General features: G+C 30.1%; 4 protein-coding genes across 15 annotated transcripts; 1 reads left to right on the top strand and 3 right to left on the bottom strand.

Annotated features, from left to right (window-relative positions):
* Window positions 1–575: 575 nt before the first annotated feature.
* LOC140667777 (glycerol kinase 3) lies at window positions 576–11,519 on the bottom strand. Of its 2 annotated transcripts, none has more exons than XM_072896013.1 (12): window positions 11,249–11,519; window positions 8,904–9,080; window positions 4,860–4,939; window positions 4,095–4,353; window positions 3,686–3,903; window positions 3,141–3,353; window positions 2,940–3,050; window positions 2,570–2,826; window positions 2,133–2,338; window positions 1,853–1,996; window positions 1,627–1,713; window positions 576–1,216 (listed from the first exon to the last, which is right to left on the bottom strand). In XM_072896013.1, the coding sequence occupies exons 2-12, from the start codon at window positions 9,061–9,063 to the stop codon at window positions 1,119–1,121; spliced, it is 1,833 nt and encodes a 610-aa protein (XP_072752114.1). In that variant the 5' UTR covers window positions 9,064–9,080; window positions 11,249–11,519; the 3' UTR covers window positions 576–1,118. The 2 variants fall into 2 exon arrangements, with proteins under 2 accessions (XP_072752114.1, XP_072752115.1); XM_072896014.1 differs by having other exon boundaries at window positions 11,291–11,519.
* Window positions 11,520–12,232: 713 nt separating this feature from the next.
* Window positions 12,233–18,458, bottom strand: LOC140667778 (lysophosphatidylserine lipase ABHD12). Of its 11 annotated transcripts, none has more exons than XM_072896015.1 (11): window positions 18,155–18,458; window positions 17,153–17,300; window positions 16,926–17,070; window positions 14,688–14,806; window positions 14,394–14,499; window positions 14,072–14,271; window positions 13,815–13,950; window positions 13,604–13,721; window positions 13,356–13,517; window positions 13,147–13,274; window positions 12,233–13,066 (listed from the first exon to the last, which is right to left on the bottom strand). In XM_072896015.1, exons 3-11 carry the CDS (start codon window positions 16,994–16,996, stop codon window positions 13,027–13,029), a joined length of 1,080 nt encoding a protein of 359 aa, XP_072752116.1. In that variant the 5' UTR covers window positions 16,997–17,070; window positions 17,153–17,300; window positions 18,155–18,458; the 3' UTR covers window positions 12,233–13,026. The 11 variants fall into 11 exon arrangements, with proteins under 11 accessions (XP_072752116.1, XP_072752117.1, XP_072752119.1 ...); XM_072896016.1 differs by having other exon boundaries at window positions 16,926–17,071; window positions 17,190–17,300; XM_072896018.1 differs by having other exon boundaries at window positions 18,172–18,458.
* Window positions 18,459–19,806: 1,348 nt separating this feature from the next.
* Window positions 19,807–20,562, top strand: LOC140667948 (U6 snRNA-associated Sm-like protein LSm6). The gene is made up of 3 exons (XM_072896370.1): window positions 19,807–19,966; window positions 20,124–20,214; window positions 20,414–20,562. Exons 2-3 carry the CDS (start codon window positions 20,124–20,126, stop codon window positions 20,560–20,562), a joined length of 240 nt encoding a protein of 79 aa, XP_072752471.1. The 5' UTR covers window positions 19,807–19,966.
* A 190-nt stretch (window positions 20,563–20,752) lies between these two features.
* Window positions 20,753–22,276, bottom strand: LOC140667947 (TIMELESS-interacting protein). Its single transcript, XM_072896369.1, has 2 exons — window positions 22,136–22,276; window positions 20,753–21,816 (listed from the first exon to the last, which is right to left on the bottom strand). Exon 2 carries the CDS (start codon window positions 21,771–21,773, stop codon window positions 20,808–20,810), a length of 966 nt encoding a protein of 321 aa, XP_072752470.1. The 5' UTR covers window positions 21,774–21,816; window positions 22,136–22,276; the 3' UTR covers window positions 20,753–20,807.
* Window positions 22,277–22,313: the final 37 nt, after the last annotated feature.

The following is a 22,313-nucleotide window of genomic DNA, read 5'->3' as shown; positions in this document are numbered from 1 at the left end:
TTCAAACAAATAAAAATAAAATTCTTGCAATAAGGCAGAATAATTGGAATATTCCATTCTTATATCCTACTTTTTTTCAAATTTACTTGGCTGGAATTTCTCAATTTTAAATTCATATTCACATCAGAATAATATAGACAGTTTGACAGAAAATATTTGTCAGCAAAAAAATATTTTGCAAAAAAAAAAATTACACTTTACTTTGAATTAATTCCTTTTTAATCAACAACATTACATCAACCGATTCGAGATGTGAGCAATTGTAGGTATCGTTAATATATTACAAGCTTGCTGTCTTTTATTAGCCAGTGTTTTCTTTAATCGCGTAAAATCTAAATAATTATTTTATTGAAACAATTGCTCTTCCTTTTATCTTTATCAAAATTATAATAATAATAATCTCCATCTTTGTCAAAGAATTGTTATTTTCTTTAAATCATTTAAGATAATAAATCGTATGAACTATGCTTAAGAACTTACTTCAGCCTGAATATATTCATTCATAGTATTATTAACAATATAAAAGAGAAAAAAATTAATAAAATTACGTAAATTTAGTAAAATTTACATCACAATAAATGGAGAGTAAATAAGGAGATGTCTTTATTTTGTATGATACATATAATTTAAAATTTTATACGTAAAGATGCATTTTAAAAATAAATAATAAAAAAATGTTAAATTATGTGTGTATGATAAAGTAAACTTGTATTCCATAGAATTTGTGATATCATTATTTTAAAGAATATAAAGTGAAATTGTATAGATAGAGGTGCATTATAACGATACAGCACTTTAGAACAAGCACTTAGACTGCACTACTAATCTAGAGAATAAATCAGGATATTTTGTGGATACATTTCTTTTTGATCATCGAATATAGTGCGTCATTAAAGCGCACTGAAATCTATGGAACATATCTATAACAGTTATAATCCATAGCAATTTTATCTTTCTAATCATTTCATAATACAGTATTCATCGACATATGCATCACTCACATTGCGTAAACACTCACAGTTGAGCAAATTTTAAAAGTCACTTCACTAAACTTTCTTCTGGAATCAGGGCTACCTGCCAGCTAGAGTAACTTGTGCTTCGATAATGTTTATTTGCCGTCACCGGTTTGTCATATAATCACTTAATTGTAACAGAATAAAGCTTGAAAGTAGAAAGCAGCTTGCAGGAATGGATGCTAGTATACAATATCTTTCATCTGAAACATTAAGACAATATTATATATTGTGTATACAATTGTACACAATGAAAAAAATAGGAAACGATAAAAACAATTTATATATTTTTTATCATGGATGAATATCATCAAAGGTGCTTATATAACTATCCAGATATCAACATTTAAATTATATTAGAAAGATTTAAGAGAAAAATTGTGTAATTTTTTCCTATTTATATTAAGTATATATATCATCTTCAATTCATTTTAATATTTGTTTAAAAGATTTAAAAGTATTCTCGTTTAAAAAAAAGCTAGAGTTGATCTATAAATGTTCGTTATTACAATTAAATCTGACTATTTATTCAAAGAAAAATTAATTATTAATTGACATAGCAGCCTTATTCCAGACATTTTGGATTTTACTTGTACAAGAGTTTTACATTTACCTGTCATTTGGTCAGACTTTTTTACTGCAGCCCAACCTAAGCTTCTTTCCACTGCCATTTTCCATTTCTTATACCTCGCATCTCTCTCTACAAAAGAAAAAAATTGTATCATGTTTTTTTTTTAGAAATTATAAAATATATTACATATATAAAGTAAAATAATTATATATTTATAGAAAAACAAATTACGAAGAATTTAAATCCTTTAATTCGAAAGCTTGTATACCTTCTGGCGTGGTAGTCGGCAGGAAAGTATCGGTTGACACTGTTTCTACTTCCTCGCCTTCCAGATTCCATACGTCTATTCCTTCAGCGTGTCCTGCAGCCATCGCTACGCCTAGAGCCGTCATGTCGGGCATAGTTGATCTAACTGTACACATATGTCAAAATATAAATATAATTAACAATATCCAGAAATATAAAAAAGATCAAAATAGTGTACTATTACATAATCGTATTATTTCACTCATAAATGCCGTTATATGATTTACAACCAGCATACTTACATACTGGTGTACCGCACAAGTCGGCCTGCAGTTGCATAAGGAGATTATTAGTCGACATCTTCCCGTCCGTGTTTAACTTCGTTAACGGAAATCCACAATCCTTGTGCATCGCCTCGAGGATATCTCTAGTTTGAAAACAGACTGCTTCAAGGGACGCTCTGATTATGTGTTGCTTCGTGGTAAATGCGGTAAGCCCACAAATTATTCTAGAAGAAAAAACATGACATTTTGTTCAAACATATATGCATACATAAAAGCATATATTTATTAATTCATCCAGGATTAAAATCTTTCAAATAAACAAAACATTTTCATTATGTCATTAAAAATAACACTATTAACATATTTTCTAAAAAATCCAATTATAACATTTCAGTTTTTATGTTTATATATCTAGAATAAGAAAGAGAAAAAGACGCGTAGGAATTTGTGCCTACCCCCTTGCATCTTTTCTCCAATAAGGTGCATACAATCCCGTGAAGGCGGGCACAAAGTAGACATCCCCTGTGCTAAATACACTTTGCGCCAAGTGCTCGCTTTCATGGACGTCTTTTATGAGTTTCATGTTGTCCCGCAGCCATTTAATGGCCGCACCTGCAACCGCGATCGAACCTTCCAACGCGTAGACAGGTGGATTCTTCGGACCTAACTGATATGCGACAGTCGTAACCAATCCATGAGATGAGTATACTCTCTGAAAAAAATATCAGTAAGATAAAATATGATTGATAGGCATTTTAATGTAAATTGTTAGGGAAGTGTTGACCAAATAAAATCTTTTTATATGAATATTTTGATATTACGTACGGTATGTCCTGTGTTACATAGGAGGAAGCAACCACTTCTGTATGTGTTTTTCGCTTGCCCTTTTTTCAGACAATTTTGTCCTACTAAAGCTGATTGTTGGTTTCCTAAAATCTGATACAATCAGAACATGAAATCAAACAGAAAATGTAATAGAGAAACGCGCATTTTCTACTTTATTATTTTTCGCAAAATCTTACATACACCTGATATGGGAATGCCAGAAAGAGGAGGGATCGAGATTTTGCCGTATATTTCAGAGCTGCTCCTGATCTCCGGCAGCATTTGCATAGGAATGTCGAAATATCTGCATAATGTAGGATCCCAAGAGAGCGTCTCTATATTCATCAACATCGTCCTCGACGCGTTCGTTACATCGGTAATGTAAAGTCCACCGTCTTTGCCCCCTGTTAAATTCTAGAACAAATTCCAACATTAATTACGTAATTTCTTAAGCCGTAAGATTTCCTCAACCAGATACGTTATTGACGAATAACTCGATGATCAAGAATTTGTTTTTCAAGACGCTAATTTGTCTATGATAAGATAAGTCGAATATCAAATAACGAGTCATGCTTATAATATACAGCATAATTCAACCTGTCACCTGATATTAACGATATTTTACTTCAACGTCAAACATTAGCAAATGTTGATTAATACAATAATCTACAAGCTCAATTCGAATCATACTCGTTAATCTCTATTAACGTTTCGCTATAATTCTATAATATCTCTTCATCATCTACCCAAATGATCCAGGTATCCATAGTTCCCACTTTGCATCGTCTCTCACGTATTGCCTTTCTTACAGTTGATAAATTGTCCTTCAACCAACGAATCTTCAAAGCGGAAAAGTACGGACTGACAGGTAAACCGCACAAAGGTTTCAAATGATTCTTGCTTTGATCCGGAAACTTTGCTATAATTTGGTCCACAATCGCATCGGTTCTAATATCGGACCACACTGAAATCAAACATTTTCTGGTAGAATCGGATTATTTTTTCTTCGAAATGAAAAAATTAATGCAGACATTTCTCTTAAAAGACAACATGTTCAATATATAAGACTTTACAAGTCTTTTTTTTTTCTCAGAGCAAAGATAATGTTCTTTCGCAGTTAAATTATTATCGCGAAACGTGAAAATCTGAACTCACCTATAGCATTATAAAGTGGTTCGCCTGTAACTGCGTCCCATATTATCGTAGTCTCCCTCTGGTTGGTGATACCTACGGTGACGATTTCTTCAATTTTCATCCCCAGCAAATTCAATTTATCTTTTACGATCTTAATGCAGGTTTCTACCGCCGTAAGGATATTTTTAGGATCCTGTTCCACCCATCCTTCCTGCGGACTGATTTGTTCGATGTCTATTTGATAAGATGCAATCTCCGCAACATGCTTCGCGTTAAACACCTACAAAAATAATTGTCACTTATTTAAGTAATGAATCGTTAAAATAATGACGATTGTCCAAGGTACATAATAACAAATTGAAAAAGGAAACATGATTTCTTTATATTTTCTAAAATATCTGTTATAAAAATATATAAACTTATTTCAATTAAAAGAAAATTTAATCGGAACAATAAAATTTTTATACGTATCCTCTATAATATTTAAAAGCAAGATCTTGAAATATCTAAAATAAACTATGTAAAAGAATAATTATTTTAAAAACAATTCTATTGACGAATATTCACGAAATTATGTAATTATTAGACAAAATTTTATTAAAATGATAAAACTGCAATTGATTATACATATCCATCATTAACGCCGGCTTTTCGATGTAAAAGTCATTATATTTTTGTTTTAACTCAACTAAATTCTAACTTGAGTAAATACGTAGAAGCATGGAAAATTATAATGATGATAACGTTATATCGGTAAGCTATACTTAATGATAAGCATTCTCTTACCACGAAACGAACAGTCCGAGTACCGACATCAATTACACCAACAAGCGGTCCTATTTTCCTTGTTGTGTTCGATATCGTGTCTGAAAAAGAAAAAAAAATCCTCTTAAATAAAAATACTTAAGCAAAATCCACTGATAATAGTCTAAAAAAATGTCAAGAATTAATGAAGAATAAAAAATATGAAAAAAGAAATATAAAGGAATAAATAAATTTGCTATCTATTATATATATGATAATTGTATATACAAGATATAACTCATTAGAGAGTTAAAAGAAACGCGCGTTATTGTTTTGTATGTAGTTACATAAAACTTTGGTTACAAGGAATTTATGTGGATCATAAGTGACAACCTTGTATTTGTGCATTCTATATTATAAGCTTGCATTGTCGTCGTTGCAATATTATTTCGTGTTTTTTTTTTTTTTTTTTTTTTTTTTATCAATTGGATTCGTAAAAATTGATTATAATCAAGCAACATCATTTCGAATTTATATCGATAAAGATCATTAAAATATACAATAAATATTAATAGCTATCTTATTTTTATTTTCTGTTGTGATAGAAAAATTAAGAATGTAATAAACGTCGGCCAAAATAAGGAAGTCTTTGCTTACATCACTTCTTGGCGAATCAATAAGTAATTACTTTCACCCTTCTAGCTCACCCTTGTATATTTCTCTCTCACGTCATCATGCTGAGCTATAATGTGTGAAGCTATGTCGCATGGCAGGGGTGCGTAAGCACGGCTCGTCTTGAATGAAGAAGCCGGCCACATGTCGAGAATCGTGACGTCATTTCGTACGAAAACAGCGCGCGCCCGCGCGATTGATTGACGGGGAAACTTACGCTGCCACGTGCGTCATCGCAATGTGCAAAATATTTATATATTTTCTCAAAATATATGTATATTTTTTTATATATGAGAGAGACGATATTAGATACTTTATATATGAGAGAGACGATATTAGATACTGGTTCATAAAGACTTATAAAATTAATTGAGAATTTATCGGATGCATTGTCACAAGGTTCCATTATATAGTGTCAGATAATCGTTAAATAAATAAACATTCAAAGAGCTAGCAGAAAAAATCTTTAAAAATCCCAAACTTCTGAAAAGAAAAAGATAATCCATGAAAAATTGAAAAATCCACGAAACTTTGTATTAGCCCTTTGCAGGGACACATTTTTCTCACCTTCCGTAGACATAGTGAATTTTTGAATTTAAATCTAGATTTTCTTGGCTTGTAAAAAAAATCAAGCTTTTAAGAAAATCAGCATTACTTTTCAAAATGTCTATTATATTATTCAATAGGTTTTTAAGCCAAATATTCAAAGAACCAGACTCCGCTTTCCTTTCAAATCGAAGAAATGTCAGATTAAAATTTCAACTGAGCCTTCAAATCCCCAGTGTGACTACAGAGGGAGGATTAATAAAATATTAAAGGAGCATTAATTTTGTAGACGTCGTAAATCTTTTTTGTGTTTCTTTCGATACTTCTACTAAGATTTCCCCCTACAATATTATTAATTCATTTCATGGATTATTATTAATTATTGTCACGATTTATTGTTATATCTCTAGATTATTAGATTATTTATTTCATAAAATCTCCAGTATTTTTCCGTAATAAACCGAAATGTTATATAATTAATCTCTTTTTTTCAAATTACTTTAATTATATTTAATTTCGATTTCTTATAATTGCTTTTTTCTTAATTTTTAGATTGTAACTTAATTTTTTAACTGTTTGTTATATAATAATTGTTGAAAATGCTTATATTATCTTTCTCTTTTTTTTCTTAATCAAATTTCACTTTTATCCCTTAAAAAAATTTGACAGTCTATCTGATACAAAATATATAATTATAATCATTAAATTATAAATACCATGATTAATCTTTTAAATTTTGTATCTTGTCATCTCAGCTTTAAGCAGTATTGTATAGACACTCAAAAGTTGAGAATCATAGATTAAAATATTATAATAGCTATATATGTACTAAAAAATATGTATAATAGTTATATATATTTATAAGACTGTTGCTTGTGCGTCATACTTTCAAAATCCAATAAAACGAGTCTCTGCGTATCTGCGATGACCTGCAGCAAAGCTTATCACTTGTACGACTCGAAAAAAAGGTATCGCACTTATTACGATATCATAAATAAATTGACTTAATGACATACAGGCTTTCGACAATGTACGCGTAATCAATTAACTGATGTCTCTCAGAATTTTCTGCATCGCTTGCCATAACGATAAAATATGCGTGGGTGTGCGTGTATCCTTGTAAGATCTGAATGATATTTGGCATAAAATACTGTATGTAATATAAATTCTCAATCAATTTTATAAAACTCCATATTCTCTCTCTTCCAATATTTATATAGCTTAAATAAATTTTCCAATGTTTATATTCAATATTTATATAACTCTATTCAATATTTATATTTTCTCTTATTTAAATTTTCAAAAATATATTTTTTTTATATATTCTTATATATTAATTTTACACGTCATCAATATTCGTTAAATATTCATAATCTATATATTTCTATCAATCATTCATATAGTCACGCATAAAACTGTTTATTCTAAAAATTATGGAAACATCAAGAAGTGTCAATTAAACCAGAATTAATAAATGCTACACGTGCGAATTAAGTTTCAATGATTCGATTGCATCATAATTCTTTGATGATTTATTACGTTAGATCTTTCGAGCGAAACAAACATTTAACATAGATATTTCGCGTGTCCTATACGATGACACGTGTATCACGTTGTATTTCTGGGACAAGGACTGTGACTGTAAAAATATTGGCACTTGTACATACATATACTTTCGTACTGACGATTACGTGATCTTTAGAAGAGCTCAATTATATCAATTAAGATTATTCTCTACAATTGTAAGCGAAATAATTTTTACGTGTAAAAGTTTTTTTTTCTCGCAAAAATGTAATCAAAGAAAAATAAATTAAAATACATAAAACTGCAAGTAATAATAGCTCTATGAAATCTTCCATTGTTTAGAGAGCTTAAATATTTATTATTAACATAATTCAATTTAAATTATTGAATTCGCAAAATTTAACTGCAAAAATACATAAAATTTTGACAACTATATGTACAGGGAGAGCGACTTCTTAATCTGTTTTTGCGATAACCACGTGTTCCTTTTTTTACGTACTGTCAGTGCAACGTCAATGTTTCCTTTGTGCATTTCAAGCTACTTATCGGCTCGCGCCGTCTAAACGATTTATTTTCACTGTCATATTAAAGTTTAAATTTTTTCGATGTTGCGTAATAATATTGACTGTTGTCATATTTAACTCTGCTAATGACAGTCAAGATGATTATTAATGAATAGTAAATGCAAACAAGTGAATGACAAAAAATGTATTCTTTTTTCATTTAATTTATACTTATTGACTTATTTTTAATTTAAGTTACGTGAAAATATGTGATTTATTCGTTTGTTCGTCCATTTCCAGAAATTGCAGTATAAGAAAATCAATTGAATTGCATGTAACAAAAAAAACTTATAAGCATAAATCAAATTACATGAATCAATTTAGAAAAGTTACATCGTCATTCTTATCTGCATTTGATTATCATCGCGTACCGGCCACGTCTAAAGTCCAGAGTAACATGCATAGAATCGACTTTGAATTCCGTATTATCGCGTCAACTATTGGATTTCAAGTCAAACTGTGAAAGACGATTCCATCGATTTACTACTGATATAATTAAATTTAAATTATAATTAAATATTTGCTATTGATATAATTAAATTTAAATTATTGAGTTTGCAAAATTTAACTGGAAAAATACATAAAATCTTGACAACTATATGTACAGGGAGAGCGACTTCTTAATCTGTTTTTGCGATAACCACGTGTTCTTTTTTACAACTGTCAGTGCAATGTCAGTGTTTCTCTCGTGCATTTCAAGCTACTTATTGGCTCGCGCTGTCTAAGCGATATTTATTAACACGAATCCGACTTACCGTTATTTGCACTTGGGAAAACTCACCTGAATTCTTGTACGAGTAATACTTGAAAATACTCGTCCTTCTGCCCGTCTCCGACTCTTCCATCTCCAGCGAAGTGTTCGAAACCTCGATGGAGCCCTCCGGGCTACCACGTTCGCTCCTCACATCTTCCTCGTTTCCGTTCATATCTTCCTGCTCCATGAATCTTCTTCCTCGATCTGATAAGCGTGAAAACCGCGCGATTTTGTGAATGACACTCACCGGTGTTATTTTTCGCTCAAGACGAGAAATAAGGCCTTGCGTTTTCAGAATCGCGTGAGAAAACAAACGTCTTACTTCCTACTCGAACGCGTCATACACACACGCTCGTGCGATAGAATGCGAGACAATCGTCGGCGACCTGTTTGACAAGAGTAGTCTTGCCCCCCTCGCCTTTTCCTCCTCCCCCTCTCGCGCGTAGATATCTCGTACTCGCGACTCAAATCTCGTGCATGTCTCGGTCATGACCAGATCTCAAAATAAACTATCTTTCGAGTTTCCTCGTCTATCTATTCGGTCAACGTTTGCTTAGGATACGCCCCTTTAGTCCACGTGGCAAGTGTTGTTAAAAGAGGAAAAAAAAACTTGTAGACGGTTTTTTTCTAGAAAACTTACATCTCTCTGTCAAAAGATCATATTTTTCAATAATGAATAATTTTTAAATAAAAAAAAAATAAAATAAGACACAGAGAAAGAATAACTGACTCACAAAAATTTTATTTTTTTTAAATATGTAATTATATGATTTTTTAAATATGTAATTTGTATCTTTTAAATTTTAAACGATACAAGTTTCCGCAAAATTTTCACGAGAATATTGAGAAAGGACAAAATATTTTGAAATTTTTTGCAAAATAGATAGTCCAACTTTCGCTTCCTCAGTCGTTCTTTAAATGACAAACAAGCAATACCGACCCGATTTTTTTTTTGTGGTTTCAAACCTGTACGCACGTGGTTTTCGAACTGAACGTGAGTACTGGATTATGATGCTGAACAGAGACATCGTTATATAAAGCGAAGAAGGCCGCATATATGCGTTCGTAGTTTTCCCTGGGAAGCATCAGACTACCCGTAAGCATTCTGTAAGGTTCATCCTTATATACGAATTGCATCGTACTTTAGCACTCGCGAGAAACACTACAGTGATAAATTCATATTACAAGTACGACTACAAACTATCCAATCTTGAATATTTAAATTTTATAATAAAGGAAAAAAATCGCTTATCACGTATGACGATTATCTGCGTCTATCGAAAAACTTTTAATACAACTTTTGTAATTATTTAGTTAAATAATCGCAGCCAGGTACAAGGTAATAACCGCCTAGCGGTCGAGACGTCAAACTAAAGTGCATCGCGCACTGCATGTAACGATGGCGTTGCATGCTCCCCTCGTGGCGCGGATATTTAAGTTGCGCTCGACAAGATCACACGTGTGTTCGCTCTTCAACGAAAAATTAAAATAACATCGACATATAGATACGCGAAGAAAAAATGGCCTGTTGCAAGCTAAACTATAGAAAAATATTCTTACATCTTTCTATTTTCCTTACGATATGTAACTTAAACTCATCGTGATACAAGTTGTTCTTCGTAACAAAAGATTCGATTTTGTGATAAGTCAACTTTGAACTTTCGTATATCGATCGGCTAATATGAACTATACTAATGTGCTGAGTGTTTGTTACGAATAGTCAATTTCTTTAAGAGATTCGACTTTTTTTTTTATAAATATCCCGATAAAGTAATAATCGAGAGAGCATTAATTAGGTAATATAGATAATTCTACATGCAGAAGATTAAAATAAAAATATGAATCTCAACGCAATATATATATAAAATTTATATGAAATTGCAGACGTTCTTTACCAGTCAAATAAAATGATTAAAAAATCTATCCATACACACATGGTTTTTTAAGTATATTTTTTAACGTATATATAAATATATAATATATATGAATTGCAACTCTCTCTCTTTTGTTAACGAGATTAGACAAGGATAGAAAAAAAAAAAAATCAGTCGAACCTCAGTTAACTGTAATGTTTGTAGAAACGAAAGGATTTTTAGGATCATTCTGAGAGGTCCATTATATATCTCACATAAAATTGAACTCTTGTATATTATAATCATATTCGTAATTAATAAATTTGTACATATCAAGAAAAACATAACAGGGAACTAAAATCGCCTGGAGGAAATTCTCAGAATGATAGTAACGATACGCGTGGTACCACGTGCTCTACAAATGAAATATGACATATGAGATTGCGTTATATTGTTATTCCCATGGATATCTCCGGGAGGAGGAGATAGGAGATACGTCTCGATTAATCGAAAGCGAACCTTCGTACGACGAGGAAGGGCCCCGGGCTCATGGTTACTCACTCAGGCCTCAAACACACTCAAACTGCGAAGCGCGCAGCCGGCGAACGAGCACTCTGCGTCCTGCGACATCCCCTTCCCTGCCCCTCCCCCCTTCCGCCCTCGATCGCGAGATCGGTCGAAATTCGTCCGCCGTGGACGGCCCCGTGTGGACGACGAACGTGGCGCGAATACCCGGACCACCCTCTTCGCGGGGCGGTCGCGCGACGATCGAAAGAGAGAGAGAAAGAGAAACGCGTGTCTCACCGCTTTACCATGCTTTCGCGTTCATCTCCTGCCCTCTTCCCCCTCCCGCGCATCAGCTGTCGTCTGCTGCAACCGCCATTGTTGCGCGCGCAACCGCACCTATATATGTCGACTCGCTCCTTTATTCTTAACATTTCAGACGGAGCAAACTCCCTATTGTGGACACTTTTTTTTTTCGAATGGCATACTTCGGAAATGGAGACAGAAAAGAAATGCAGGAAGTGCAAGCAACACGAACCGAACTATGAAAATGTCATTTTGATCGTGCTAAGAAATACGGAAATGAACTATGTTAAAAATACAGAACTGTACTAAGAATAAAGAGGTTTAACTGTATCTGTCTCGTTCGCCATTCCAGCGCGACGTCCAAATTTTGATGCACACCAGACACAAAACGAATAACGAATTAATAATAAAGTTGATCAAAATTCAAAAGAAAACTTTTTTTCTATTGTTGTAATTTTTTCAAAAATATTTTTTTTTTTCTTTATCGAACCTCCGTCAACGATCGTGCAGTATCTCGTGTAAATATAAATGTAATCTTAATCAAATATATAAATTCAAATTCCTATTATTGTTCCTATATATTTCCTGTTTGTTTTGTATTCTTAGCCTATCGATATTTAAAATAAAATAATAAAAATAAATTCTTGTGAAGCAAGATGTATGTACAAGAAAATGTGTGCAAATCGTTTTAAATTGATATGTAATATCGACATATATCGATATATATATAGATAATATATATTTGATATACATCAAATTTTCTCACCCACGTTACGCTCACAACACACATACATTTTACATATTTTACATATTTATACATCAACATTTAATTATATTAATATAGAAATAAATATAAGCAGTACAATAGTTCTTACATGACACTTAAAATTATGCATTGCTACAAATAAGAAAATTGTACAAAGCAAAAAAAGTACTAGTACCATAGTTTCGAGAATGTCGAATATTTTAAATATAAATTGTTTCACATACGAGTCAAAAATGAATAATCTTCATTAAATTGTGTCATTAAACTCACAATCTTCATTAAATTTCACAATATACAGTTATCACAGTATATTTGTATCAACACATTCCCATTTATTTAACAGACAATTTTATATTTTTCATGAATATTTAATTATGAATATATTTATTTATGACATATAAAAATGTCATTGTACACTAATTCTCTAAAGTTGAATGCCTTACAAATATCACATATATAATTACATGTATATTTTTCAAATTAACTAAATAGAATTTATAAATTTTATACAGTGAATGAACTGTATAAAATTTATTCTGAGTGCACAACTGAATCTAGTTTCATCTATTTCAAAACTTTCTTTTTTTCAAATATTTCTTTTACAATTTTTATACAGTGACAACATGTAACTGATGTTTACATAAAAGTATATCTCAAATAATTTCTAAGAAAGTATGACATTAAGAAAAACTTTCAATTCCAGTTTTCTAGTCTATATAAATTATTCAGTCTGATTTCTGTTTGCTTTAGCAACAAATGTCCTGAAAATAATATAAGATTTTCATGAAGAAAAATAAACTATTGTATCTGCGCTTATATTTTAATAATATATCAAACTTACTTAATTATATTAGGTAATTCCTTGTATCTACAGATATACTTGTGTCCAAGTCCATAAGATGAATCTATTTTTATCATTTGAACACGATCTGTATCATTTCCGTGGCTATCTATTGCCACTTTATAAAGCTGAAACGGTATAATCACATGCAAAAATTTTATTTATAACAATTTATATGTAGTAATAAAAGTTGTAGATGTAGAACATACCTTCTCTGCCAAAAAGACTGGAATTACACCATCATCTTCAGCATGTAATATCATAATAGGACACTCAATCTTGGTAATATGTTTATCAGACTCAAATCGTAGGTTGTTCTTATGAAATGGTTCAACAATCATCCAATGAAACCATGGTAAATGTTTGAATAACTGTGTAAAATTATAAAAAATGAAAATTACACATTATTAACAATGCAACTTTTATAATTGACTATGAGAAATAAATATTTAAATGCCTGTGAAAATGGATGTTCTGTCAATTCATCCGCTATATTGTTAAATGGCGCTTCCAGAAACAGTGCAGTGGGTTGTATATTTTCAGTTGCCAGTAGAGCTAATACATGCGCAGAGACTCTAAGAAATGATAAATAAATAAATATTTATTTTAAGGATAACAAATTATTCCTATGTATATAAAAAAAAATCCAATTTTTAAAAACATCTTACCCAGTTCCTAAAGAATGACCCCAAACAAAAACTGGAGCTGAACCATTGACTTTTTTCATAACCCATTCGAAAACGTATTTGCTATCCATAACTACACCCTCTTCTGAGAGTTCAACTACATCACTATCGCCATAGCCTAAATTGATAGACAAAATTAATTAAGAAACGCATTTAAATTTAAGAAATATTTAAACATTTACATATAGCTTTAAGATTATAAATTATTATAAAAGTAAGTTCAAGCTTCCAATACTCACTTCTATAATCAAAACATATGACATGATAATCCATATCTTGGAAAAGCTTGTAAAGCTCGAGTCTATGCATACTTGCTCTATTGCCGCTATTTCCATGCATATATAGGAACACAGGTTGTGAGGAATTACTTAAAACTGCTTCATAAGCTTCATCTGTTGCAGGAATGGAATTATTTAATAAAGACCGTGGTAATATTTGCCTGTAAATGCACTAGCTTTTAATATAACAATACATACTATGTTATTATAATATTATAATGATACAGAGAATAATGTATCTTTTTAAATTAAAAATTTTACATAGATTTCTGTAATTACTAACCATACACCTATTTTTACTTGTTGATCAGTATGCAAATAAAAATTCCTAGCACCTTCCAATCCAACTGATTTTGGATTAGAAAACTCTACGTTATATGGCCATTGCACTGAAAGCAATTAAAACAAAATATTATTAACATAAGTTATTACATAGTTTGCATCAAATTTTAATATATTCTAATCAAAATGTTAGCTTGACATATGTTATTTTGTACATGTCTCTTCCAGATAATTCATAAATACTTTTAAATTACTGCAACTAATTAAATATAATGCTGTTTATTATATTACTTACCAAAATTTAAGAAAAGTATCTTTTTTTGAATGTTATAGGAATAATGAAAAATTACAGGTGCAAGTCCAAATATAATGAGATATATCAGTGCAGATCCCTTCATAGTTGATATTAAACATCTGTAATACAAAGTTTACATATATAAACATGTATATCAATATAAACATTTGATGATAATTCTACAAAGTTCTCATCTATAATTCAATACATCTAGTCACAAATCTAGTAAAACTAACAGAATATAATAAGAAACAATTTCACATATACAGAATCATCTAAAGTTCTTTATTCATATTCATACATTTGTTTACTAATTATATTAAATAAGTTCTTTTTGCATATAATAAAAATTTCTGTTGGTATTTCTTCTGAATATAATTAGGGATTTAAAATGAACAAACTTTTTGGTAAATAAATTCCAAGCAAAGCAAATATATATATATATACATATGATAAAAGTGTACTTTTTAAATAGTTCCAATTAAATTTTAAATAATCTAATCAATATTATTACAAAAATATATAAAGTCAGTCAAAGATTGTACCAAGAGTTATATGCAATAAATAATAGTCTCATATAGAGAAAGATGTCTTATTGATTAAAAGGTTTTGAAAGAACTTTGGATGATTCTTGAATAACTCTTATAATAATTACTGAGGTATTGTCATTGCACACTCAAGCACTTCCTAGCATTTTAATAAAGAAATAAAAGGAGGCAGCCACTAGAAGTTTCACAACTAGCAATATAAATGACATGAAAATAATAAGATAGCCACATGCAGTAGTTATTTAGAAAGCGAGTACATACATAAGATAAATGTCTCTAACGCACACATATTAAACGTAAGAGATAATACATGTATTAACAGAAAAAGAAACTAAAATATGAAACAAACAACAAATAATATGTACGAAAAATATCATATTTTTAATTTGTACCTTACGTTCATCAGTAGTCAGATTATTTTTACATTCCTATTCGCTCATAATTTGACACATATAAAGGTGCACTTGATTCATAAGATAAATATATAGAACATATATCATACTTCTTGACGTTTATGTACATAAAACTGTTTATCAAATTTAACTCTACATTTTTACAAATATTACACCACTTAATGATATCTCTTTCTTATACGTATATATATTTATATGATATGTATGTGTGAATAGATAACATAAAGCAGATTATATATACAATATTTTGTTGATGAAGCATGTGTGTGAATAATATTTATACTTATTCTTACCAAATATATAAGTAATTTACACTTTATTGTATTCTCGATTTCGTGCACCATTATTGCATTTAATTTTGCTCTATCTATTTTAATTTATGTAAAATTCTTTGTATATGTGATAAAGATTTGTCTAAATTATAGGTTTAATAAAATTGATTAAATCTACACTACTCTATATCAAATTGCATTCTGTGTAAATCTCTTACAAACTATAAAATACTTACAAACAGTTATCCGAATAAAGAACCTTTTTCAAAACATTTCCTTATCTGAGAGCGAGAAAGAGAGAGAGAGAAAAAATTAGTATTACAAAACGGAATGTACTATATTATCATATGTACATAATTATACTCTATCAAGTTACGTCACTCTCTCTTTCTCTATTTTTTTTTTTTTTTTTTTTTTTTTTTGTAATCCCACTCTTATTTCAATAAGTACATAAATCAAAGTAAGTATACTAAAAAAATAAAAAAATAAAGTCTAAAGTTCTTCTTCTACTATTTTCATGTAAAAAATATACACTTTAATCAAAATTGTTATATTTCTTAAAAAAGGATAAGTTATAAAGATTAACAGATTGTGATGATGTAATTGTAACATAAAGCTTGTGTTTTCAAAAATAAATTTTTTTTTTAAATTTTATACAAACAATATTAATATATTCTTTTATTTTGTCATATCATGCTATCATATATGGTTAGCCTGTGTGAAATAAATTTTTTCATGATTGATTTTGCTGTGACTCACAAGAATAATTGTACGATATATCTTACATTCTATAAGATGAATTTCAGACAATTATGCTGAAGATTACAATCCACATAAATTTTATCACAAACACAAAGATATATATCTTACGTTATTTCATTTAAATAAGCTTGCAAACTACATTTATAATACATATAGTGACATCGATGAATACAAAAGACAAATAAATACAAAGATAAATACAAATAAATAAAAATAAATATATTCACAGTTATAATAACTTACATTCCTGTATACCAAATCTCAAGGATGACGATTGGCACTATTGCTGCTAATAGTAGGTAAGTTGACATCATGATTGTTAGTGATTACTGGATGTTTATATAGTATTTTCCTGTCGCAAGTCCTCTTTCAAATTTAATTCCAGAGACTTGTTATAAGAATTTATTTCTATCATTATATTATGTTAAATATATATATAATAATTAAAATATAATGAAAAAGTACAATACTTATATATTTTATAAAGTATACATATTTTGTACATATCTTCAATTCTTTAATTGTATAACAATTCTAATAGAAATATAATTTGAACGCTTCATTTCCATCTCTTTTAATGTTCTCTATATTTAAAAGAGTTCCATATAATAAAATGACCTATAATATAAATGCAACTTTTATATATAAATATTAAAAAATATTGATCCTCTATTGATGTGATATAAAAATTATATAAAAATAATATACATTAAACGTTTAGCAATTTTTTTTTAATATAAAGTATTTCTTTTCTATCACATATTTTATTCATATTTTTGTGTATTTAAAAAAATACATCCTATGGATTTTAAATAGACAAAATTTTCTTATAAATTGTATATGACACGCTATTATTCTACTTATTGAAAAAATTTTTCTCTACATTATTTCCTCTCACACGACACATAACACTTGGTAAAACTTCTCATGTGAAATGTTAGTGTCTAAAGCATGTGAAAGTGACAGCACAAGTATACATAAATATAGATTAGTAAAAAAAACCTTTGTTCCTTGTATTATAAACCAACACCTGCACAATAGTAGTGATGTTATGTATCGATCGGGAATGTGTTCGGGTTTTTTTTTTTTTTTTTTTTTTTAACGACCGAGGAAAAAAATGGAAGAATTCGTATGCAGAAATAATCGTTCATGCAGATTTGATGAAGCGAAAGAGTACCTTTTCATCAAACGTTTCTTCGGTAACCAATATACCATTTTATTCCGGAATCAAAAATAATATTAATCACAAAGCACCTCTATATTCCGAGAAAGATATTATCAAAGACAATTTACAAAGACAAAAGATACTATTTACAATTATCGAAGAAAAAACCAAGTATATTATACAATTAACACTTTGGACTATACAAGTGACATTTACGCGACAATTGGGAGAGAGAACATTTTCGAATCCTCTTTAATGTGCACTTAAGTATTTCGCGTCGTGTTTAATGATATTTGACGATCCGTACCTAACGTATGCACACACCTTTATTAATATACTGATTCACTTAATACTGATTAATAATAATACAATTAAGAAACGTAGATCAATTGACATTCCACTTGTAGTCCTCGATGATCCTCGAGCTCGACGGTCTCGAGTAAAAGCGTATATACAGCTGATAAAGAGGAGGATGGGGGCGGTGGCAGGAGGGAGGAAAAGGGGGTGTGTTTGGGTCTACTGCACCCTCTACACTTTTTTCTCCTTTTTCACGTCGACAGGTACAGTCGGACCTCTTAAGCCTCGTCTACAATGGCCGTAGAACGTAAGGTCGCAAGCAAATTGACCAATGACAGTCAAGCATTTTCGGAAATAGGTTGTCCTTTTCTCTCATGAAGACAATTCGGAGGGGTAAGAGAAAAAGAGATAGAAATATATGCTCTTTGTTTTTCTTTAGTAGACCCTTATGTAATTATATATATGTATAAAAAATTATTCAAATATATAGAATGTATAAAAATTAGAGATAAAAAAAGATAGACTCTTATCTATCAAAATTGTAGAATATATATAATTGATATTGGTGTTTCTTTATTTTTTGGTTTTCACAAATTAAAATTGGTAAATATTTATCTTTATACAGCCGAATGATTTCGATAATTACATGCTGATACGTACTATGTGTGATTGATCATCGATTTGCTTACGCGCGTTACGGTTATGATTAAAACTTTTTTATGCACAAAGTCCTTTAAGATAATCTTAAATATAAAATACTATGAATACTGCCCTAGGGCAAGACGATGATTGCACAAGACTTTTGCTTTTGCGCACGAAAATTACCTCTTATATAGAAGCTTATTATTAACATATACACATATAGATAAAGTTTTATTTATTTATTTATTTTTTTTTTTTTTAGATAAAGTTACAAAATACATTTTGCATTGAAATTGGTAATTTACGTTACTGCATATGCAATTTGTTTCTGTAACTATTACATGTTGCTTGTTATAGCAATTTATTTATATGTTTGTCGCTCGCATGACACAATTCAAAATAAATAATCGAGTGAGTAATTGTGAATGACAAAACAAACTCGCGGCTTCAAAGGTCGTCTTCGTATACATATTCGATTATTTCTACCAAGATTTTAAAATATGTATTATTCACGGGTGAAGTTTTTGTGTTTTTTGTGATAAAAAGAGAAAATGTCGGAGATTAATTTCAAAATTTGTCGAAATAAAAATTTAAAAAAAAGCACACGTATTATCGTATAAAAATTATAAATATGTGTAAAAATTATAAGTAGATATGAGTTAATGCATATTGATTTTTTTGCTACGAATTTCTGAATACGAAAGCACCTCGTAAAATGCCGGTAAACGTTTTTAATTTGACGCTACATATGTATGAAAGCTTTTATTTTGACATAAGCCGCGTTCGGGGAGACGCTATTAGTGCGAAGGGCATCGTTCTATCTTTGTTATTTACTCAAAGTTGAATAAGGACAGTACAAGTTTAATAGCGCTAAATAGAGTCTGCCCGAAATCTCTGTTCCTTTTGATCAATCAAGTACTTCATCCAAGCACTCCTTTCAAACTATGTAAACGCGGTTTAATTTTCATGGAAGTAGCATTTTAGTCATTCTATTGGTGTTCATACATAAACATTTCGACCAATCAACGTAGTGCTAAGAAAAGTTTGGACCGCCCGGTATCACAGATGTTGATTTGATGAGAAACCGGTTTTTAGATTAGGTTAAAACTGTTTTTGAATCAAAATATCTACACGTAAAAAGAATTAATTATATATATATATATCAGCATTATTTACAAAGGTACGTAAAATATCGATGAGAGTTATATTATTATTTATAATTATATGATTATTCATCTCTTATTCACTATCATTGAGAATTATAAACATGGTTTAATTGAATGTCACTTTTTGTATATAATTTCTCTATTAAATAATTTTTTTTTACATATTAATAGATGAGTCGGAAGGAAGCGTTATCTCAATTTATACAACAAATCCATGGACGACCTGTTGTCGTAAAATTGAACAGTGGTGTTGATTACAGAGGTAAATGATTTGTTCTTATATTTTACCAGAATACGAATACTATTTATCTAGTTATTATTATCTTTAATTATCTTTTTGTATTTATGTCAGAATCAAAATGTTTTTTTTCTTCATCTAATTAATATCTGACATGCTTTATAAATCTTCAAATTTTCTTTTAGATCACTGTATATCCTAAACAAATACTTTATTTATTTAGGTGTATTAGCTTGTATAGATGGTTACATGAACATAGCGCTTGAACAGACAGAGGAATACGTCAATGGACAATTAAAGGACAAGTATGGAGATGCCTTTATAAGAGGGAACAATGTGTTATACATTAGTACACAAAAGCGTAGAAATTAATCATGTGACTCACGTAAACATAAATTTCAATAAAAATTAAATTTTTATTTATTAAGTATTTGAAATGTATCTTTGCATAAACATTTCTAACAGCTACATTTTTCTTTACTTCTACAATAATTATTGGTAAACGATAATTTTTGTTATATAATAAATACTTCTAAACGATATTTTAGTCTTATACGTATATATATATATATGTGGATATAATAAAAAATTCTATATTACTATATATTTTGCTTTGTTTAAACATGGTCTGTTGTTGGCTCCTCATTCGATAGTATTTCTTCTAATTTTTCAGCAATTGTTTCATTTGTATTTTCATTGATTCGCGTACTATCGACCTGAGATGCATCTGTCTCGTTATAAACTGTAGGATTATTGTTTTCATTTAGAGTTTCTATATTTGTGCTTTCGATCAATTTTGTTCTCTTAGCTTCTTCGCGTGCTTTCTCTCTCTGGAGTCTTCTTTGAAGAGCCAGCTGCTTGTTTCTTTCAATTTTTTCTTTTACCTCGTCGCTCAATTTATCCCTGGCAGTGCTTGTATCTTGTATTTGTGAATTTCGTACATTATCAGATTGCATCAAAAGTTCATCAAAAGCATCCTCATTAGATGTGCTTGGAGCTGCAGGCACAGACGCTTTATTTTGTTTTTGTTTTTCAATTTGTTCTGTTATCAATAAATCAAAGTCATCCAGAGGTACGCTCTCTTGTTGATCCTCTTCGTTATCCGAGTTACTATGGATAATTAAATCGTTATTATCATCCGAAGTGAGCATATCCAATCGATATTTTTTTATAAACACCTGCAGATCCTTCTTTGCCCCAAGTTGCTCAACTCTTGTAAGAAAATCATCAAAATGATACTTTGGAAATAATCGATAGGACCAATGTTCCAATCTTTTCATAATCCTATCAAGATCTTTTTTTTCATGTCCTTTGCCATAGAACTTGAAACCCTCGAAATACTTTTCAATAGTGTGAATACCATTGGGATCTTTCAATCGTTCTGTGTTCAATTTGGGTATAGGATTTCTAACTGTATGTGTTTTAGATTTTGATGGATCAATTCTCCGTGCAGTTTCTCCTTCATTATCGGAAGTTGCTGTTTCTCCTATCACTCCAAGACTACCACGCTCATCATCAGACTCTTTATTTTCATAATACTCCACGATATCATCATCACCTTCATAATCAGGAATATCCGCCATGATGTATCTTTTGATTGAATTTAAGCACCACTTATGCGGATTCCTAGAAAAATATGTAATCGTTAAGGACAAATAATTATAATTACATTATTACATGCCACAAAATTACTTATTACTAATAATATTATATAATAATTATAACATTGTATAGAAATTCTAAATGCTTTTTAAATAACTAATATATTTTCGAACGCAAAGTTTAATAATTTTTTTATCAGCGAAATGGAGAATCAGCGAGAAGCTTCTTCTTTTTCCAACATAGAAGTGTTTTGTATATAAAATTATATACAAATATCTAAAAACGTTGGATTTATAAATTCTTCGACACGAGTATCAAAATTTCAAAGAGGTTAAAAACCTACTTGGTGTACCGGTGTCGTCTTAGAAATCGCTGTCGTCGTGCGACTCGCAATTTCCTCTCTCGTCCTCCATAAACTTATCGAACTGGCCGTCTGATTTTTTCATGCGTTCCAAAACCGAGACGAGCAGCTTCTTATTCAGTCGATCGGTCTGCGTTATTTCACGCACAACAGACTCGTT

Source organism: Anoplolepis gracilipes, chromosome 7 (assembly GCF_047496725.1).
Source record: "Anoplolepis gracilipes chromosome 7, ASM4749672v1, whole genome shotgun sequence".
In the NCBI taxonomy this organism is placed as follows: domain Eukaryota; kingdom Metazoa; phylum Arthropoda; class Insecta; order Hymenoptera; family Formicidae; genus Anoplolepis; species Anoplolepis gracilipes.
Note: the sequence above shows the minus strand (reverse complement) of the source record. Positions and strands in the feature narration are given on the sequence as shown.

Excerpts from the sequence above, each read along its gene's own strand:
- LOC140667777 (XM_072896013.1), bottom strand. The coding sequence starts at position 9,063 with ATGGAGCAGGAAGATATGAACGGAAACGAGGAAGATGTGAGGAGCGAA. Across the intron at positions 4,354-4,859 it reads CTCGGACTGTTCGTTTCGTG|GTGTTTAACGCGAAGCATGT; the intron begins GTAAGAGAATGC and ends TTATTTTTGTAG. Across the intron at positions 3,904-4,094 it reads ACCACTTTATAATGCTATAG|TGTGGTCCGATATTAGAACC; the intron begins GTGAGTTCAGAT and ends GTTTGATTTCAG.
- LOC140667778 (XM_072896017.1), bottom strand. The coding sequence starts at position 16,996 with ATGATGTCAACTTACCTACTATTAGCAGCAATAGTGCCAATCGTCATC. Across the intron at positions 14,272-14,393 it reads CAAGTAAAAATAGGTGTATG|GCAAATATTACCACGGTCTT; the intron begins GTTAGTAATTAC and ends GTGCATTTACAG. Across the intron at positions 13,275-13,355 it reads CAGTCTTTTTGGCAGAGAAG|CTTTATAAAGTGGCAATAGA; the intron begins GTATGTTCTACA and ends ATACCGTTTCAG.
- LOC140667948 (XM_072896370.1), top strand. The coding sequence starts at position 20,124 with ATGAGTCGGAAGGAAGCGTTATCTCAATTTATACAACAAATCCATGGA. Across the intron at positions 20,215-20,413 it reads CAGTGGTGTTGATTACAGAG|GTGTATTAGCTTGTATAGAT; the intron begins GTAAATGATTTG and ends TTATTTATTTAG.
- LOC140667947 (XM_072896369.1), bottom strand. The coding sequence starts at position 21,773 with ATGGCGGATATTCCTGATTATGAAGGTGATGATGATATCGTGGAGTAT.